This window comes from Stegodyphus dumicola, chromosome 11 (assembly GCF_044657685.1).
Source record: "Stegodyphus dumicola isolate Sdum_Otavi_A_Nest chromosome 11, ASM4465768v1".
Lineage (NCBI taxonomy): Eukaryota > Metazoa > Arthropoda > Arachnida > Araneae > Eresidae > Stegodyphus > Stegodyphus dumicola.
The window spans coordinates 36020377-36039886 of record NC_140778.1 but is presented as its reverse complement, the minus strand read 5'-3'; the positions used below and the strand labels follow the sequence as shown (position 1 = coordinate 36039886).

Below are 19510 nucleotides of genomic sequence, written 5' to 3'. Positions count from 1 at the left end.
GGGGGTGGGCAAAACATGTTTTTACGTTTTCTCATATAAGGGAGAAACAGATGTACACAAGAGTCTTGCTTTAAAATGTATGGAACATGAATAGTTAAAAACCAGTTTCAGCAGTTCGACCCCCCAAGGACCCCCTACCCTTGAGAATTCGGCCCCAAGGGCATAGGGGGCTGTGGTAATACAATTTTTATTAAGGTAGTACAATAATTGAGACAGATCCTTAATAATCATAACAATAGAATAGAATAAATATTATTTTGTGTTTCATTGTTATGGGTTACCAGACTGGCAACGTTGTAATAGGCAAGTCGCCACAGGGCAAAACATGTTTTTCACATATTTCTTCACACTTTAGATATTCGTAAGATTCAGTGGTGGATAAGGCTGGTGGGTTGGTGCGGTTACGGGCTGATCAGGAAATTTGAAAAATCGAATTGACACAGATGACTCGGCGAGACAACCCTGCGAGGGAGGGTATGTGTGTAGAATTAATACTTACTCTGAAAAGTATATCTTCCAATGGATGCACAGATACGACAAATGGCAAAATCTATTCTGGATAAAATATCAACTTTTAGAATAATTTTGTCTGCTCATGTATATTTGAAAATATTTCAATATACTGAGCCAGTATGAAGTATTTGCAGACTAAAGGATTAGATTACATCCTAGCATATAATATAGTTAGGGAGGCTGCAAGCTCTTTAAAAGCCAATTCTAGAAACTTCAATTTAACATTTAAGGCATCAAAATTGTTTGCAACGGATTACAATAATAAACTAGAAAGGCTGGGTTGTGATATAATTATAAAAGAAGAGCTACTATTAGAAGATGCAAAAAGTGAAACAAATAGACGATCAAGAATCGGCCGACTATAATTTAAATTGCTCCATCAAACAAGTTATTGTCTTTAATTTTATATTGGATAATGCCATTTAATCGATGAATAGTAGGTTTAAAGGGCATAGGAAATTGTATGAAGACATATCACTTCTCGATCCCCAAAAGGTTTTGAAGCCATTGTCGCCAGTAGATAGAAAATGGGGGTTCACCCACACGCGGTGTGGGATGTGGGCGTGGCCAAAGACGTCACACAGGAGGCGGGGCCAAAGGGAACGTCATCACACTAGGAGGCGTGGTTTCGAGTGGAGTTGAGTTGTTTTTAGATTGCTGATTGAGTTGTAGACCTCCTGCTTCTCATTTAAAGTTAGTTTTTTTTAAATTGGCAACGGGGTCATGGCGTCCTCTAGGGATGAAAAATGAAAATAATCTGTTTAGGAATTGCTCATGGCGTCCTCTACGGACGAAAAAAGAAACTAATTTACTTTAGAAATTTCTTTTTAAAAAAAAATATTCCATTATTCAAAATATAGAATTGAACTCTCAAACAAAATATCTCACCAGCTCAGTAGTTTGAAGATTTTAACCACTAAGCTGATGTGATACATTCAGATTCAGGTAAAAAAGCCTATTTAAGAAAATGGAATTTGAATCGACTCATCAATTTATTCTGATACTTTTATCCTTTCTAGTTTTCCATGAAACTTTAACTTATTTCTCAGGTTTTCTGTTTTCATAATAACATATTCATTTATTGTCACATTTTTTAATACTTAACGTTTCTAATTTATTTGTAATATTTTATTTAATTTCCACATACTATTTTTTTCATACCTTTCATAAATTTCAGAATACCTGATTTTTAACTTATACGTTATATTTCACAAACGTTCCCGCACGTGCTGTTTATTTGTTACATTACTTAATTTTAGATGCAATTTCACACTTTTTTTAACGTTATAATGTTCAATATATTCTGAATTTTAACTTCATTTACTTTTTTTAAACCATTCTAGTATTCTATACACACTTTAACTTAGTGGTATGAAATTGTATTTAAAAAGAAACGTTTATTTTTCATGATCTTAGTTCTTTGACTAAATTTCCTACAGAATTTCTAATTTCTTTCACATGTTCAAAAATATTTTCCTTATATTACCGAATATTTTTTTTAAAAAACTTAAGTCTATAACTGTTAATTGCTTTTCTTACGTTCATGATTTCCCTTCTGTGTTTATATTTCTTAATTCTAGCTTAACTTATTTATTATAATGTTTTTATTTCTGTCTCATCACTCGTAATTCCAACATTTTATCCCTTTTTATTCATTTTAACGATATGGATTGTTTTCATTTACTCCATATTCAAATATTTCCTTACAATTTTTATAGTACTTGTTTTATTCCTCGATCATAATAGATCATCTACAGGTTTTACTCAGAAATTTCCATTCACAACTTTACAGTTTAATACCATTTATATCTAAATGTATTTCTTTCTCATATAGTTTTATGGTCTTCAAAGTTTCTAACATCATATTTAGTTTTAAATCCCGATTACCTTTAAGTGTGTTGATAATTTTCATTTCTAATTTTACAACCACGTTCATTGTTTCATCCACACATACCAAAATATTTCTTACATTTTCTGATATTTAGTCTATGTCATATTTCAGTACTTCAAATGAATTTACACTGCTCACACTATTATTTTTTCATGTTTTGAGACACTAACTATACTAATTTTACTATTTTTCCTGCACTAATTGCATCTATGTCAGCACTCATGATAAACTAGCAATTGGTTTGCATCACATGCCTAAAGAAATTCTTGAAACCAACTTTTTCAATATCGTACTCAAATTACTGTTTTCCAGATGGGAATTACCAGTATTCTTTGGTTTTACTCTGTTACATCTTTTTAAATTTTAACATCTTACTTTTAATTCTAACATACATCTTTTAAACAGTTTTTTCTTTTAATGATAGCCTTACCTTATTTGTTCAAATTAATTCTTTCATTCACCTTCTTTACTACCTTTCAGTACCTTCATAATTCACTATGCAAACGCAATGTCTTTCACTGACATTCTGCTTAATAATACCACAAGTCTCCTTAATTGACAAAAAGCGAATTATTTCTCATTTCAAAATAGAACTACTATATTTTTGCACAAACATTACCTTTATCCATTCAAGCCACCCCTTAACCTGTAACTGACGTAGCGATAGGAAAGGAGATTCTTATCATATGCTCTTTCGACATTTGAGGTTTCTAGAACTTCTTTGACAAGTATATCAATACCATCAGAAAATATACTTAACACTTTTACCCAGTTTAAAGGCAACATACTGTTATAAGAATGGTTTTAGTTAAATTTATAACACAAATAAACGCATTTTGTGCTAAATAGGCATAAACATTTAGATTCAGAATATTTCTTTTTAATCCGATGTAAGACTTGAATTTCATTCATGATACGGATTGTCTCTTGATTTTCTTTTTGTTTACCTTACACTAATAGAAAATTTTTATTTTACAAGTTCAGCTTTTAATGAAATAGAAATAAAAACTACGATACACCTGCTGTTTTTAAGAAAAGGAACTTTGATATATTTCTGGAAATGTAAATGCTTTTAGAGTTTTCTTTCAATAACGTTGATTTTCATTACTTTACTAACTTCAATAATTCTCTTATTAGCTAATATGAATGAAAGAAGTTTATCAAAAATGTGACACAGTATAATTCTTACGAACATATGTACCTTTACCAGCATACAGATATTACCGATTGAAATGAAGAAAGATACAGATATTTTACTCCAATCTACATTAAATTAAAAAAAATATTTAAACTCTCATACATTCCAAAGAATAAACGAAAACTCAATAGATATTGTCATGTTTGTATATATGAGATGAAAGTTTTATGAATGGTATTTAAAGTAATGCTTAGAACTTCATAAAAGCGAACATTCACTATGTTAATACACATATCATCAGTTATTTACATTAATCAATGTAATATTAATCATTACATGTACTATATGCATATATATTTAAAGTTTAATTGTCTTACAATTGAATAATTAACTATTGAGAGAAAGAGGTTCATATCTTACACTATTTAATTCACATGAAACAAATTTTTCCATCAACCACATTGAACCACGTTTATTAAATTCGCCAAAGCTCTTTTATTTCTGCATTTTCACACTCACGACACATTTTAAATGTAACTATTGATTACCATTTCAAACACCGATATCATAACTCAGTGTAAAACTACATCATAACTCATTTTTTCCCTACTAACTACAATTTTATATATTCAAGAAGTACATCTAAGACATGATCATTTTCTATGTTCTAGCAAATCGATTCAATTGCGAACATACTATTAAGACTTGCGATTTTAGAAGACTTGCATGTATTAACGATGTCAACGTTTCTTCGTTTTTGTAAGATTCGTATCAAAAAAAAAGTCGCATTCAAATGGGGTGTAAGAGATCACTTTTTCTTTTAAACACTTGTAAACAATGGATGCAATTTATAAGAAGAGAAGTATCATGCTGTTTCAAAACATCATCATCAGCATATTTCTGTTTCTTTTGACACCGGTTACATTTAAAAAAAAAAAGTTTCGTGAGATTTTCTTCAAATTTTGTTTTACTTGAAAAAATGTCCGATCATTCAATACGATGTAAAGTTTCATATTGTTTTAAATTCTCATGCTCACTAAATATTTTTGTCATGATTTACTCTTAAAAGTAACTTTATAAGTTTTCATATCCTTTTTACATGAAAAGAACTTGTGATTATTCACTACAAAATTCTAAGACGAGAAGCTTCGCGACTTTTCAAACTACAAACCTAAATTTCTTAGGACATACACTACATCTGATGTTTCTTTCATGAGATTTCAAATATCTCTTCAGATTACTCGTATTCAAGAAACCTTACAAATATATCACATAAGTTCAGCGAATAATCGCTTCATAAACTCTTAAATTTTCAACACGAGTGAATCACTTGAAGCATATACTGCACTGTAAACATACAATACTTAAAAAAATTGTTATAAAAAATAAAAATACATTCATTTCACCAAGAAGCTTTTCTATTTAAATACATTTATTTATTTCCAAAGAACAAGTTTCTGTATTATACATAAAATATACTTAGAATTTTCTTTCATTAGTTAATATCAAATTAACAACAATATCCATTTACTGATATTTGATATACATGTTTGCTTTTAAAATTAAAACTAAAATTTCAATATATTTCTATTAAAAAAAACATAAGGGAAAATAAATACTCATAACATCAACCAAAGACAGAAATTTAAATAGAATAGCTGTACTTATATTAGTGCATTTTTATAATCTTCATAACATTTCGATTCAAAAAACCTATTACAAAATAAATGAAACATTTTTTTCTGCCTTAAAGAATCTCTTATATTTTTAAAATTAATACATAAAAATATATCTTCCCCAATATATTTAATTCTATCCTCAACACTTATTATAATGCAATCATGTCTTGTTTGTGAAGGGTTATTTACAATACAACCTTCGCATTTAAATAGTTTTTTAATCACTGAATTTAATTCAGTTTTGATAGAGTTTATGAGTTCTTTAAAAAGTTAATCATCATCACTTACCATATCCGAACAATTGTTTTTACATTTGATTTGCAACGGTAAAATAATTTCAAAAATACTTTTATATAAAGTATTAGATACATCAGGAATAATTTCTTTCAATTTTTTTAAAATATCACAGTTTACTTTTAGGTATGTAGGTTTTAGTTTAAAAGAATTTTCATCTTGTTTAAAAACTTGTTGAAAAATACACTCACCTTCTTTGTTGAAAACTACCAACTCATTATTGCAAATGATGCTGGCAGTCGTATAGACAAGATTAAATTCATATATTTTTGAGGAAAATTCTTGCCATGTTGCAGGAGTTATAACAACACCGCGTGTAGTAGGGTATAATATTTTATTTTGTTCCACACATTCACGTAGATGAATGTTCATTCTGTTTTCAAACTGATTTATGGACACAAAATATCCCCAAGCAAGAGTCCACTGTGCAATCAACTTCGAACTTTCTTTTTTCTGTTCTCGATTATTCGGCATGAAGATATTTTCAGGAACAGACTTCATATAGTGGGCAAACCAGTCATCCTCTGGAAGTTCATCCTCATTATCTTCCAAGCGTCGTTTTTTAATTTTCGAAATTTTTATGTTTCGGAATGTGATACTAATTCTAGGATCTTTAACGTCAGGTTGAGAGGGTATTCCGTGCATCCAAAATTGATTCGTTGGGGGTTTCATTACAAGGAGAGTTCCATGAGTTAAGTCCACGCTTCGAGATGTGAAATTTCGCCTGGTAAATACCATTTGACGTTTTGCACCTAAACTGATGATAGGTATATCACTTTCAGGTTCGAGACAAGTTTCATTGTCTTTATGCGTTGAAATTTTCGCCACTCCGTCAGGATAATAGTTCAATAAAGCAAAATTATATTTTTTGCCAGTTATCGTTTCAACATAATCTTTTACATTTAGAAGAGTTTGAGTCCATGGTTCTGCACAAATGCTCGTTCCAGAGAATTCGTAACTAAGTCCTTCATCACCAAAACCGAGTACTTTTCTTCGTGGAACATACTGAGTCCCATTAATTTCAAAACTAATATTTTTAAAATCATAATTTGATAGTTCATCTAGCAAAATATCAGCTTCATTTCGTGAATAAAATTCTTCGTATAATTCCACATTTAACTCTGTATCACATATATTCCTCATATTCGCTTTTGAAACTAACGACAATTCTGAATGATATAGAAATACGTAGCATTCTTAAATAGCAAAAATTATCTAAAACATACATTAACGAAATGATTTCATCAACACTTATCGTAATACATTCTTGTCATGTCTTGTTTGTGAAGCCAGTCTTTCCGGCATCATATGTGTAAAAATAATCATGATAGGATAGTGGGAAAGAGTTATAGTGTCCTAATGTTGTTATTCTGAACCTCAATATTACATATATGCATAAGGAGAATCTTAAAAGCATCATCCACTTATCATGATAGAGTAATGGAAAATTTCTAAAACTCTGATAATCATACGCGAAAGAATGTATTATCTTAAGGTTATTGTTGCTATTCCAAGTTTGACAATACATACAGAAATGAAGGAAGATCCTTGATAAGCGCTGTAGACTTCATGTTATCATGATAACATGTACTCTTCTAAATGTAAAAGATTATGTTGAAACGATAACTGGCAAAAAATATAATTTTGCTTTATTGAACTATTATCCTGACGGAGTGGCGAAAATTTCAACGCATAAAGACAATTTAACTTGTCTCGAACCTGAAAGTGATATACCTATCATCAGTTTAGGTGCAAAACGTCAAATGGTATTTACCAGGCGAAATTTCACATCTCGAAGCGTGGACTTAACTCAACTCTCCTTGTAATGAAACCCCCAACGAATCAATTTTGGATGCACGGAATACCCTCTCAACCTGACGTTAAAGATCCTAGAATTAGTATCACATTCCGAAACATAAAAATTTCGAAAATTAAAAAACGACGCTTGGAAGATAATGAGGATGAACTTCCAGAGGATGACTGGTTTGCCCACTATATGAAGTCTGTTCCTGAAAATATCTTCATGCCGAATAATCGAGAACAGAAAAAAGAAAGTTCGAAGTTGATTGCACAGTGGACTCTTGGTTGGGGATATTTTGTGTCCATAAATCAGTTTGAAAACAGAATGAACATTCATCTACGTGAATGTGTGGAACAAAATAAAATATTATACCCTACTACACGCGGTGTTGTTATAACTCCTGCAACATGGCAAGAATTTTCCTCAAAAATGTATGAATTTAATCTTGTCTATACGACTGCCAGCATCATTTGCAATAATAAGTTGGTAGATTTCAACAAAGAAGGTGAGTGTATTTTTCAACAAGTTTTTAAACAAGATGAAAATTCTTTTAAACTAAAACCTACATACCTAAAAGTAAACTGTGATATTTTAAAAAAATTGAAAGAAATTATTCCTGATGTATCTAATACTTTATATAAAAGTATTTTTGAAATTATTTTACCGTTGCAAATCAAATGTAAAAACAATTGTTCGGATATGGTAAGTGATGATGATTAACTTTTTAAAGAACTCATAAACTCTATCAAAACTGAATTAAATTCAGTGATTAAAAAACTATTTAAATGCGAAGGTTGTATTGTAAATCACCCTTCACAAACAAGACATGATTGCATTATAATAAGTGTTGAGGATAGAATTAAATATATTGGGGAAGATATATTTTTATGTATTAATTTTAAAAATATAAGAGATTCTTTAAGGCAGAAAAAAATGTTTCATTTATTTTGTAATAGGTTTTTTGAATCGAAATGTTATGAAGATTATAAAAATGCACTAATATAAGTACAGCTATTCTATTTAAATTTCTGTCTTTGGTTGATGTTATGAGTATTTATTTTCCCTTATGTTTTTTTTAATAGAAATATATTGAAATTTTAGTTTTAATTTTAAAGCAAACATGTATATCAAATATCAGTAAATGGATATTGTTGTTAATTTGATATTAACTAATGAAAGAAAATTCTAAGTATATTTTATGTATAATACAGAAACTTGTTCTTTGGAAATAAATAAATGTATTTAAATAGAAAAGCTTCTTGGTGAAATGAATGTATTTTTATTTTTTATAACAATTTTTTTAAGTATTGTATGTTTACAGTGCAGTATATGCTTCAAGTGATTCACTCGTGTTGAAAATTTAAGAGTTTATGAAGCGATTATTCGCTGAACTTATGTGATATATTTGTAAGGTTTCTTGAATACGAGTAATCTGAAGAGATATTTGAAATCTCATGAAAGAAACATCAGATGTAGTGTATGTCCTAAGAAATTTAGGTTTGTAGTTTGAAAAGTCGCGAAGCTTCTCGTCTTAGAATTTTGTAGTGAATAATCACAAGTTCTTTTCATGTAAAAAGGATATGAAAACTTATAAAGTTACTTTTAAGAGTAAATCATGACAAAAATATTTAGTGAGCATGAGAATTTAAAACAATATGAAACTTTACATCGTATTGAATGATCGGACATTTTTTCAAGTAAAACAAAATTTGAAGAAAATCTCACGAAACTTTTTTTTTTTAAATGTAACCGGTGTCAAAAGAAACAGAAATATGCTGATGATGATGTTTTGAAACAGCATGATACTTCTCTTCTTATAAATTGCATCCATTGTTTACAAGTGTTTAAAAGAAAAAGTGATCTCTTACACCCCATTTGAATGCGACTTTTTTTTTGATACGAATCTTACAAAAACGAAGAAACGTTGACATCGTTAATACATGCAAGTCTTCTAAAATCGCAAGTCTTAATAGTATGTTCGCAATTGAATCGATTTGCTAGAACATAGAAAATGATCATGTCTTAGATGTACTTCTTGAATATATAAAATTGTAGTTAGTAGGGAAAAAATGAGTTATGATGTAGTTTTACACTGAGTTATGATATCGGTGTTTGAAATGGTAATCAATAGTTACATTTAAAATGTGTCGTGAGTGTGAAAATGCAGAAATAAAAGAGCTTTGGCGAATTTAATAAACGTGGTTCAATGTGGTTGATGGAAAAATTTGTTTCATGTGAATTAAATAGTGTAAGATATGAACCTCTTTCTCTCAATAGTTAATTATTCAATTGTAAGACAATTAAACTTTAAATATATATGCATATAGTACATGTAATGATTAATATTACATTGATTAATGTAAATAACTGATGATATGTGTATTAACATAGTGAATGTTCGCTTTTATGAAGTTCTAAGCATTACTTTAAATACCATTCATAAAACTTTCATCTCATATATACAAACATGACAATATCTATTGAGTTTTCGTTTATTCTTTGGAATGTATGAGAGTTTAAATATTTTTTTTAATTTAATGTAGATTGGAGTAAAATATCTGTATCTTTCTTCATTTCAATCGGTAATATCTGTATGCTGGTAAAGGTACATATGTTCGTAAGAATTATACTGTGTCACATTTTTGATAAACTTCTTTCATTCATATTAGCTAATAAGAGAATTATTGAAGTTAGTAAAGTAATGAAAATCAACGTTATTGAAAGAAAACTCTAAAAGCATTTACATTTCCAGAAATATATCAAAGTTCCTTTTCTTAAAAACAGCAGGTGTATCGTAGTTTTTATTTCTATTTCATTAAAAGCTGAACTTGTAAAATAAAAATTTTCTATTAGTGTAAGGTAAACAAAAAGAAAATCAAGAGACAATCCGTATCATGAATGAAATTCAAGTCTTACATCGGATTAAAAAGAAATATTCTGAATCTAAATGTTTATGCCTATTTAGCACAAAATGCGTTTATTTGTGTTATAAATTTAACTAAAACCATTCTTATAACAGTATGTTGCCTTTAAACTGGGTAAAAGTGTTAAGTATATTTTCTGATGGTATTGATATACTTGTCAAAGAAGTTCTAGAAACCTCAAATGTCGAAAGAGCATATGATAAGAATCTCCTTTCCTATCGCTACGTCAGTTACAGGTTAAGGGGTGGCTTGAATGGATAAAGGTAATGTTTGTGCAAAAATATAGTAGTTCTATTTTGAAATGAGAAATAATTCGCTTTTTGTCAATTAAGGAGACTTGTGGTATTATTAAGCAGAATGTCAGTGAAAGACATTGCGTTTGCATAGTGAATTATGAAGGTACTGAAAGGTAGTAAAGAAGGTGAATGAAAGAATTAATTTGAACAAATAAGGTAAGGCTATCATTAAAAGAAAAAACTGTTTAAAAGATGTATGTTAGAATTAAAAGTAAGATGTTAAAATTTAAAAAGATGTAACAGAGTAAAACCAAAGAATACTGGTAATTCCCATCTGGAAAACAGTAATTTGAGTACGATATTGAAAAAGTTGGTTTCAAGAATTTCTTTAGGCATGTGATGCAAACCAATTGCTAGTTTATCATGAGTGCTGACATAGATGCAATTAGTGCAGGAAAAATAGTAAAATTAGTATAGTTAGTGTCTCTAAAACATGAAAAAATAATAGTGTGAGCAGTGTAAATTCATTTGAAGTACTGAAATATGACATAGACTAAATATCAGAAAATGTAAGAAATATTTTGGTATGTGTGGATGAAACAATGAACGTGGTTGTAAAATTAGAAATGAAAATTATCAACACACTTAAAGGTAATCGGGATTTAAAACTAAATATGATGTTAGAAACTTTGAAGACCATAAAACTATATGAGAAAGAAATACATTTAGATATAAATGGTATTAAACTGTAAAGTTGTGAATGGAAATTTCTGAGTAAAACCTGTAGATGATCTATTATGATCGAGGAATAAAACAAGTACTATAAAAATTGTAAGGAAATATTTGAATATGGAGTAAATGAAAACAATCCATATCGTTAAAATGAATAAAAAGGGATAAAATGTTGGAATTACGAGTGATGAGACAGAAATAAAAACATTATAATAAATAAGTTAAGCTAGAATTAAGAAATATAAACACAGAAGGGAAATCATGAACGTAAGAAAAGCAATTAACAGTTATAGACTTAAGTTTTTTAAAAAAAATATTCGGTAATATAAGGAAAATATTGTTGAACATGTGAAAGAAATTAGAAATTCTGTAGGAAATTTAGTCAAAGAACTAAGATCATGAAAAATAAACGTTTCTTTTTAAATACAATTTCATTCTTTCATTCTTTTTAAATACAATTTCATTAAAGTGTGTATAGAATACTAGAATGGTTTAAAAAAAGTAAATGAAGTTAAAATTCAGAATATATTGAACATTATAACGTTAAAAAAGGTGTGAAATTGCATCTAAAATTAAGTAATGTAACAAATAAACAGCACGTGCGGGAACGTTTGTGAAATATAACGTATAAGTTAAAAATCAGGTATTCTGAAATTTATGAAAGGTATGAAAAAAAAAGCATGTGGAAATTAAATAAAATATTACAAATAAATTAGAAACGTTAAGTATTAAAAAATTGGACAATAAATGAATATGTTATTATGAAAACAGAAAACCTGAGAAATAAGTTAAAGTTTCATGGAAAACTAGAAAGGATAAAAGTATCAGAATAAATTGATGAGTCGATTCAAATTCCATTTTCTTAAATAGGCTTTTTTACCTGAATCTGAATGTATCACATCAGCTTAGTGGTTAAAATCTTCAAACTACTGAGCTGGTGAGATATTTTGTTTGAGAGTTCAATTCTATATTTTGAATAATGGAATATTTTTTTTTAAAAAAAGAAATTTTTAAAATAAATTAGTTTCTTTTTTCGTCCGTAGAGGACGCCATGAGCAATTCCTAAACAGATTATTTTCATTTTTCATCCCTAGAGGACGCCATGACCCCGTTGCCAATTTAAAAAAACTAACTTTAAATGAGAAGCAGGAGGTCTACAACTCAATCAGCAATCTAAAAACAACTCAACTCCACTCGAAACCACGCCTCCTAGTGTGATGACGTTCCCTTTGGCCCCGCCTTCTGTGTGACGTCGTTGGCCACGCCTACACCCCACACCGCGTGTGGGTGAACCCCCATTTTCTATCTACTGTCGCCGAACGCTTTCTACTATTTTTCTATATTATTAGGACATTATGCAGGTGTAACAGCTGGTTAAAATTCTTAAGGACGAATATCAGGACCTAGTAATTAAATGTGAAATAATAAAAAATTCTTTTGAAAATCATTATTCTGAATCTAATATTGAGTCAGAAAGAGAAAGAGCTCTATCTATTCATGAGCATTCATCCAAAGCTAAATGCAATTTCTTGTGTGCGTATAATTTACTCTTGAAATATAATTTATGTAGTATTGTGTATGCCAATGTCTTTTTTGCTTATACATTTGTACTCGCCCTATTTATAACGATGAATACGAAAGAACTTTTTCAAAATAAAAAATTGTAAAAGGTAGATTAAGGAGTGCAATGAAGCAAGCTAATTTGAAGTCATTGCCATTGATGAACATAGAAAAGCAAAAATTAAAGATATTGTGGAGGAAATATTTGCCCAGGCATATGGAATTAAAAAATCTTTAAATGGCTAATTATGAATCAGCGGCTGTTTTGTTTATATATTATTTAGTCACTGTTATTTATTGTTTGTAGTTTATTTGAATATACATATCTGAATAAAGTGTTACTTTTCTGTAACGGTAACACTTCATTCAGATATTCCGTCAAAACCGCTGCTGTGCGTTGAGTCGGATGTGGACGAGCATTGTCATGCAGGAGCACAAAACCTGCAGTAAGCATTCCACGCCTCTTGTTTCAAATGGCTCGTCACAATTTACACAGTGTTTCACAGTAACGGTCAGCGTTTACTGTTTCACCACGTGGAAGGAACTCAATGAGCAGAATGCCCTTCCTGTCCCAGAACACTGTGCACATCACTTTGCGTACCGATAGCGTCTGTTTGAACTTCATCCCGACTGGAGACCCACTATGCTGCCAATGCATTGACTGCTGCTCGGTTTCCGCGGCCAAGTGCAGAATCCAAGTCTGATTGCCTGTGACGATCCCATCGAGGAACTAGTCGCCGTCATCGGGATACCGTTACAGAAATGTCAGTGCTGCTCCTAAGCGTTCAATTTTGTGTTCAGATGTCGGGTTTTCCGACACCCACCTGGCACACAATTTTTTGAACAGCAGGTGCTTAGTGACAATCTCTTGCAACAAGGATTGTGATATCTGCAGAAAATGGCTACTCAGCTTCGTAATCGTGAAGAGACGGTTCTCCATCACAAGATCATCATTGATGAGGGACTGTCTGCCACTGCATTCTTCATTATGAGCACTTTGACGACCTTCTGAAAACTGCCTACACCAACGATGCATCATCTGCTTTACTCATGATGTTTGTCTCATAGACCTGACAATAAATTTCAATTGGCGCAATACTTGCATTCAAGAACTTTATCACCGACACAACCTCGCAGGCGGCAGGAGAAGGAATAAGAGCTTCCATTTCGGACCACTGCAACCATGCTAGTGGCACGAGGCAGAACCTGCCTGGCTGGCATATGTTTGATATGTCATAAATCTGTTACGCATGTGCAATTGACACGGCTAATTACGTTTACTTTAACCCTCCAAGTGGCCGAGCCGTATATATACCTTCAACCAAAATTGTGCACTAAGCGGCCAGCAAGCATGTATACGTCCAACCAAAATCCTCTTCTAAGCGCCTAGCAAGCATATATACGTCCAACCAAAATCTTGCTCTAAGCCGCCAGCAAGCATATATACGCTCGCGTTAGGATTTCTTTCCCCCGGTAATTTCGACGGGAGTGATTGCACTAATAGGCTCCCTGCTGGGAAGGGTTTCGCTTTTCTGAAATTTAGCTTGTTATTTTGGGGTTGCTGCATATAACTTTTGAGTCGCCAAAAATCTATGTTTTGTTCGAATTTTTAATACTGCTATCGAATTAGCCAAGACAGCAGAAATACTTTCAACACGTACTGAAACGGAATTTATTTCTTCATCTAATATCTAAAATGGAGAATAAAAATAATTGAATTATAACCGCTCTTCAACTAAAATCAGGTTTGATAGTTTGAAGCTAATATATAAATCCAGAGTACTTATTCAAAGTTCCTATTTTTTAATCAGAATCGACTATCCGCAACACAATAAGTTGAACAGAATCATTAAAATAAATTTCAAAATGCTAATGATTTAACGTACTTTAACATTTAATGAAGATTTGTTTTAATAGAAGCATATCGGTATTGTATTGAAAATTTATATATACAAGAGACGTTTTAATGACAGACGTTTGACAGTAGATAGAAAATGTGGGTTCTGCTGCACGCGGTGTGGGGTGTGGGCGTGGCCAATGACGTCACACAGAGGGCGGGATCAAAGGCAACGTCATCACACTAGGAGGCGTGGTCACGAGTGGAGTTGAGGTGTTGGTAGATTGCTGATTGAGTTGTAGACTTCCTGCTTTTCATTTAAAGTTAGTTTTTTTTAAATTGGCAATGGGGTCATGGCATCCTCTAGGGACGAAAAAAGAAAATAATTTATTTAGAAGTTTCTTTTATTAAAAAAATATTCTATGATTCAAAATATAGAATTGAACTCTCAAACAAAATATCTCACCAGCTCAGTAGTTTGAAGATTTTAACCACTAAGCTGACGGGATACATTCAGATTCAGGTAAAAAAGCCTATACAAAAGAAAATGGAATTTGAATCAGCTCATCAATTACAATTATGCCTGCCCCAGGAGAAGCCACCGTTGCGGTGTGTTTATACACTGTTTTATGTGTTATTTTATCATCCATCTATATTTTTACAGAATTTCATAAAATTCCTATTGATTTTACGCTACGTCTTAACGACAGTGGGAATTTATCATTATCCATATGAAGAATAATTCAATAGGTTATGAATATGAATTTATCGTATCAGGATCCGGCTCATGTTGCAAGTTTTGGTGGTGTTGAAGCTTTACATCGTGCTGCAGGAGGTAAAGTTTCCAGGAAAGAGATTCAAACATGGTTAGAGGGAGTAGATGCGTACACGCTTCACAAGCCGATTCGCCGAAAATTTCCAACGAATAGAGTAATCGTGTATTCTATAGATCAACAATGGTAAGCTGATTTAGTGGATGTTTCACATTTACGTGATCATAATGATGGTTATCGATATATATTAACCTGTATTGACATATTATCCAAATATGCATGGGCTATTCCTCTGAAACAAAAGAGAGGAGAAGATATTGTGAAAGCGTTTCAAAAAATAATAAGCCAACGTAAACCAAAATTACTTCAAACGGATCAGGGCACCGAATTTAAAAATAAAGTGTTTATAAAATTTTTAAAAAGAAATCAAGTTAAACTTTTCAATACATTCAATACTACTAAAGCATCCGTGGTGGAAAGGTTTAATCGCACTTTGAAAACAAAAATGTGGAAATACTTTACGACTCGAAATACATATAAATATGTAGATGTCTTGGACAAATTAATAGAAAGTTATAATGCTACTTTTCATTCAAGTATAAAGCGAGCTCTCATAGAAGTCAATTCAGAAAATGAGAGTGATGTATCGTTTACCTTGTATGAAGATCATCCTTCTAACGTTTCTAAATGTATATTCGCTGTAGGAGATGTACGTGTTTCCAAACTAAAGCTTACTTTCGAAAAAGGTTATGAAACCAATTGGACGGAAGAACTATTTGTGGTGACAGAGTGTGTTAAAAGACATCCAGCCGTGTATAGAATTAAGGATTTACTTGGAGACTCAGTAAAAGGAACGTTTTATGCACAAGAGTTGCAGAAAGTGAGACTGAAAGAGGAATATCGCATTGAAAAAATTTTTAAGAAACGTATGCGTAAGAAACAGACAGAATACTTTGTAAAATATCGCGGTTATCCCGACAAATTCAATCAATGGATTCCAGCTTCTAATTTACTCTCGATATAAATTGTGAGAAAATATTATATCCGAATCATTTGTGAAAATGAGTTTCTACGTAACACTTCCGAGCGATAGCTCTATGAATTATTTCCCCGAAAGTAAAATTTCACATTTTATAACACGTTTACCTGTTCCCATTGAATTAAAAGGTATGTGGGAAGTTGGTTTGGTTGAATTGCTATATCCGCACACATGGCACAATGTGAATGCAGACACTAACTTCATTGGATTTGTTTTAGAGAAAGATGGTGAAATGTTAGGTCGTAGATTACCTCCAGGATGTTATGAAACAGTACCTGATATTTTAAAAGCTATTTATATTAAAGAACATCAAAACAAAATAATTTTTAATTATAACCCAGTAACAAAACGAGTGAAAATCAAAGTGAAAAATAACGCTAAAGTGATTTTACATGATGGGTTAGCACAAATGTTAGGTTTTGAACCTATGGAAATTACATCTACAGATGATAGTTCCGAAACTGTTGTAGAAAGTCCTTTTGCAGCCGACCCCTGTGCACATTATCGTGTATTAATGATATATACGGATATTGTAGAACCTCAAATCGTAGGAGATGTTTTAGCTACTCTACTTCGAATTGTAAGAGTAACTGGTAGCGATGGAGAAGTGGTGAGTGCGCTATTTGATAGACCTCATTATTTACCTGTGAATCGGAAAATGATAGACACTTTGGAAATCGATATAAGAACGCATATGGGAGCATTTACGCCATTTGAACGAGGAAGGTCATACGTGAAACTTCATTTCCGTCAAAAATACTTGTCATAATGTATGTACCTTATCAGTGTTGTCAAAAATCTTTTGAAGATTATTATGTACAATAAACAGGACATGGATTGAATTATTATCAAGGTAATCTTTATCAGAGAGGATACGGATTAGGGGGTCTATTCAGATCCTTCTTTCGCGCTGCCGTACCTCTTATTAAATCAGGAGCCAAAGCAATTGGAAAACAAGTATGGCATAGTGGACTGAATTTTTTAAATGATGTATCACAAGGACAAGATGTAAAAGAGGCTGCTAAGCGTCGACTGAAAGAAGCCGGAAATATATTAACGGATAAAGCTGCTACTAAAGTGAAGAACATGATTGGTTCTGGACGAGTCAATAAAAAGCAGAAACGTAGGAAAAAGCGTACCATTTCTCACCGATCAAAGAAGGTGAAAGCACAGGATATTTTCTCTTAAAGAAAAGTATGACTTCGTATATACATCGAGACTCTCCCGTTTGCGTCAAATCTGAATTAGATTTATTTACCATTCCTCCTACGCAAACAGCTATAGAAAAAGGACAGTTTGTGGAATATCACCCTCTCGCAAGTATACGAGATGGAGGACCTATCGAATTTAATATTTCTGGCAGTGGTGAAGACTATATTGATCTAGCTGCTTCTTATATACACGTGAAAGTTAAAGTAGTTAAGGCAGACGGATCCAATCTAACAGGCAAAGAACTGGTTGCCCCTGTAAATTTATTTTTACATTCTCTCTTTTCGCAAGTAGATGTAAGTTTAAATGAAAGAAACATTTCATCTGCGACAAATACCTATCCCTATAGAGCCTTCATCGAAACATTATTGAATTATGGGGAAGATGCAAAGAAAAGTTTACTCACCTGCGAAGGATTTTTCCAAGACACTTCACCTACTAAAATAGATGTCTTAGCTCAAGATGCGGATGCTGGACTAAAAGCTCGCGGTGAACTTATAAAAAACAGTCAAAGTGTGGATTTGATAGGACAATTACATTGTGACATTTTTCAACAAAATCGACTCATGTTAAATTTAGTTGATGTGAAAATTAAAATGGTGCGTAGTAAATCTGCTTTCTGTCTAGTTTCTACTGAGAAAGATGCCGATTATAAAGTGATCTTGGATCATGCTTCTTTGTTTATCAGAAAAGTAAAAGTAAACCCTGGAGTCTCTCTCGGACATGTAAAAGCGTTGGAAAAAAGTTCTGCTAAATACCCTATAGATCGAGTATTATGCAAAACATATTCAGTATCTAAGGGAAGTTGGTCTTTTATGCAAGATAATGTATTTTTAGGATTGATGCCCAAGCGAGTCATTATTACTTGTGTAGAAAATGCTGCAATGAATGGACAATATTCGATGAATCCCTTTCTGTTTGCCCATCATCATGTCAACTTTATATCGATTTATGTAGATGGACAACCCGTTCCATGTAAACCAATGGACCTTGATTTCGAATCTAATCATTATGTGCGTGCTTACCACAGTTTATTTTCTGGATTTAATCGCGACAAAGGCATCTATTTATCTCGAGAAGAATTTGTGAAAGGACATGTGTTATATGCTTTCGATTTAACTCCAGATATGTGTGATGGATCTCATTTTAACTTACAGCATCAAGGTAATTTGCGAGTAGAAATTAAATTTGCTAAAGCTCTCTCTGTGACTCTCTCGGTGCTAGTCTATGCAGAATTTCAAAACGTGATTGAAATAACAAAATCTCGTCATGTACTATGCGATTTTGCTAATTAAGCAATGGACAGCCTTGAAATAAACAGAGCACTCTCTCAGAATGCAAAGACACGAAAAGCATTTCTGGGAGTTTTTGCAAGTGATCGACTCCCTATCGAGATCAAGAAATATCCAAGTTGCTTTATAGCTAATGTAGATCGTGCATCTGAATCCGGTAGTCACTGGTTAGCCTTTTACATTTTATCCCCACAGCATTTAGAATTTTTCGATTCCTATGGACATGACCCATCCTATTTTCCTGGACCGATAACCAAGTATGCAGAACGATTTCCACAGATGGACTTTAATTCGATGACTCTCCAAACTAATGTAACGGCAGTATGTGGTCAATATTGCATATACTATTTTCATTGTAAATGTCGTGGACAATCTCTCAATGATATATTGTTATCTTTCATACCTCAACATATATCTAATGATATTAAAGTATATAATTTTGTAATCAAGAAATTTCATGTAAGATCTTTCTATCAATAAATACATTTAAACTTTATACATTATGTGGCTTGTCTCATTTAATATGGAATTTCCAAAGCTACAACATCCTTTCACAATGGTGATTTTGGGACCCACTGGATGTGGGAAAACC

General features: G+C 31.8%; 1 protein-coding gene across 1 annotated transcript; it reads left to right on the top strand.

Moving 5' to 3' along the window:
- The first annotated feature begins 17613 nt into the window (after nt 1–17613).
- On the top strand, nt 17614–18921 carry LOC146993882 (uncharacterized protein F54H12.2-like). Its single transcript, XM_085826267.1, has 2 exons — nt 17614–18166; nt 18254–18921. The coding sequence occupies exons 1-2, from the start codon at nt 17614–17616 to the stop codon at nt 18919–18921; spliced, it is 1221 nt and encodes a 406-aa protein (XP_085682393.1).
- The last annotated feature ends 589 nt before the right edge of the window (nt 18922–19510 follow it).

What these genes read in the sequence shown, in the direction of transcription:
- LOC146993882 (XM_085826267.1), top strand. Translation starts at nt 17,614, where the DNA reads ATGACTTCGTATATACATCGAGACTCTCCCGTTTGCGTCAAATCTGAA. An exon ending in TTTGATAGGACAATTACATT is followed by an intron (nt 18,167 to 18,253) that starts GTGACATTTTTC and finishes CTTTCTGTCTAG; the next exon opens with TTTCTACTGAGAAAGATGCC.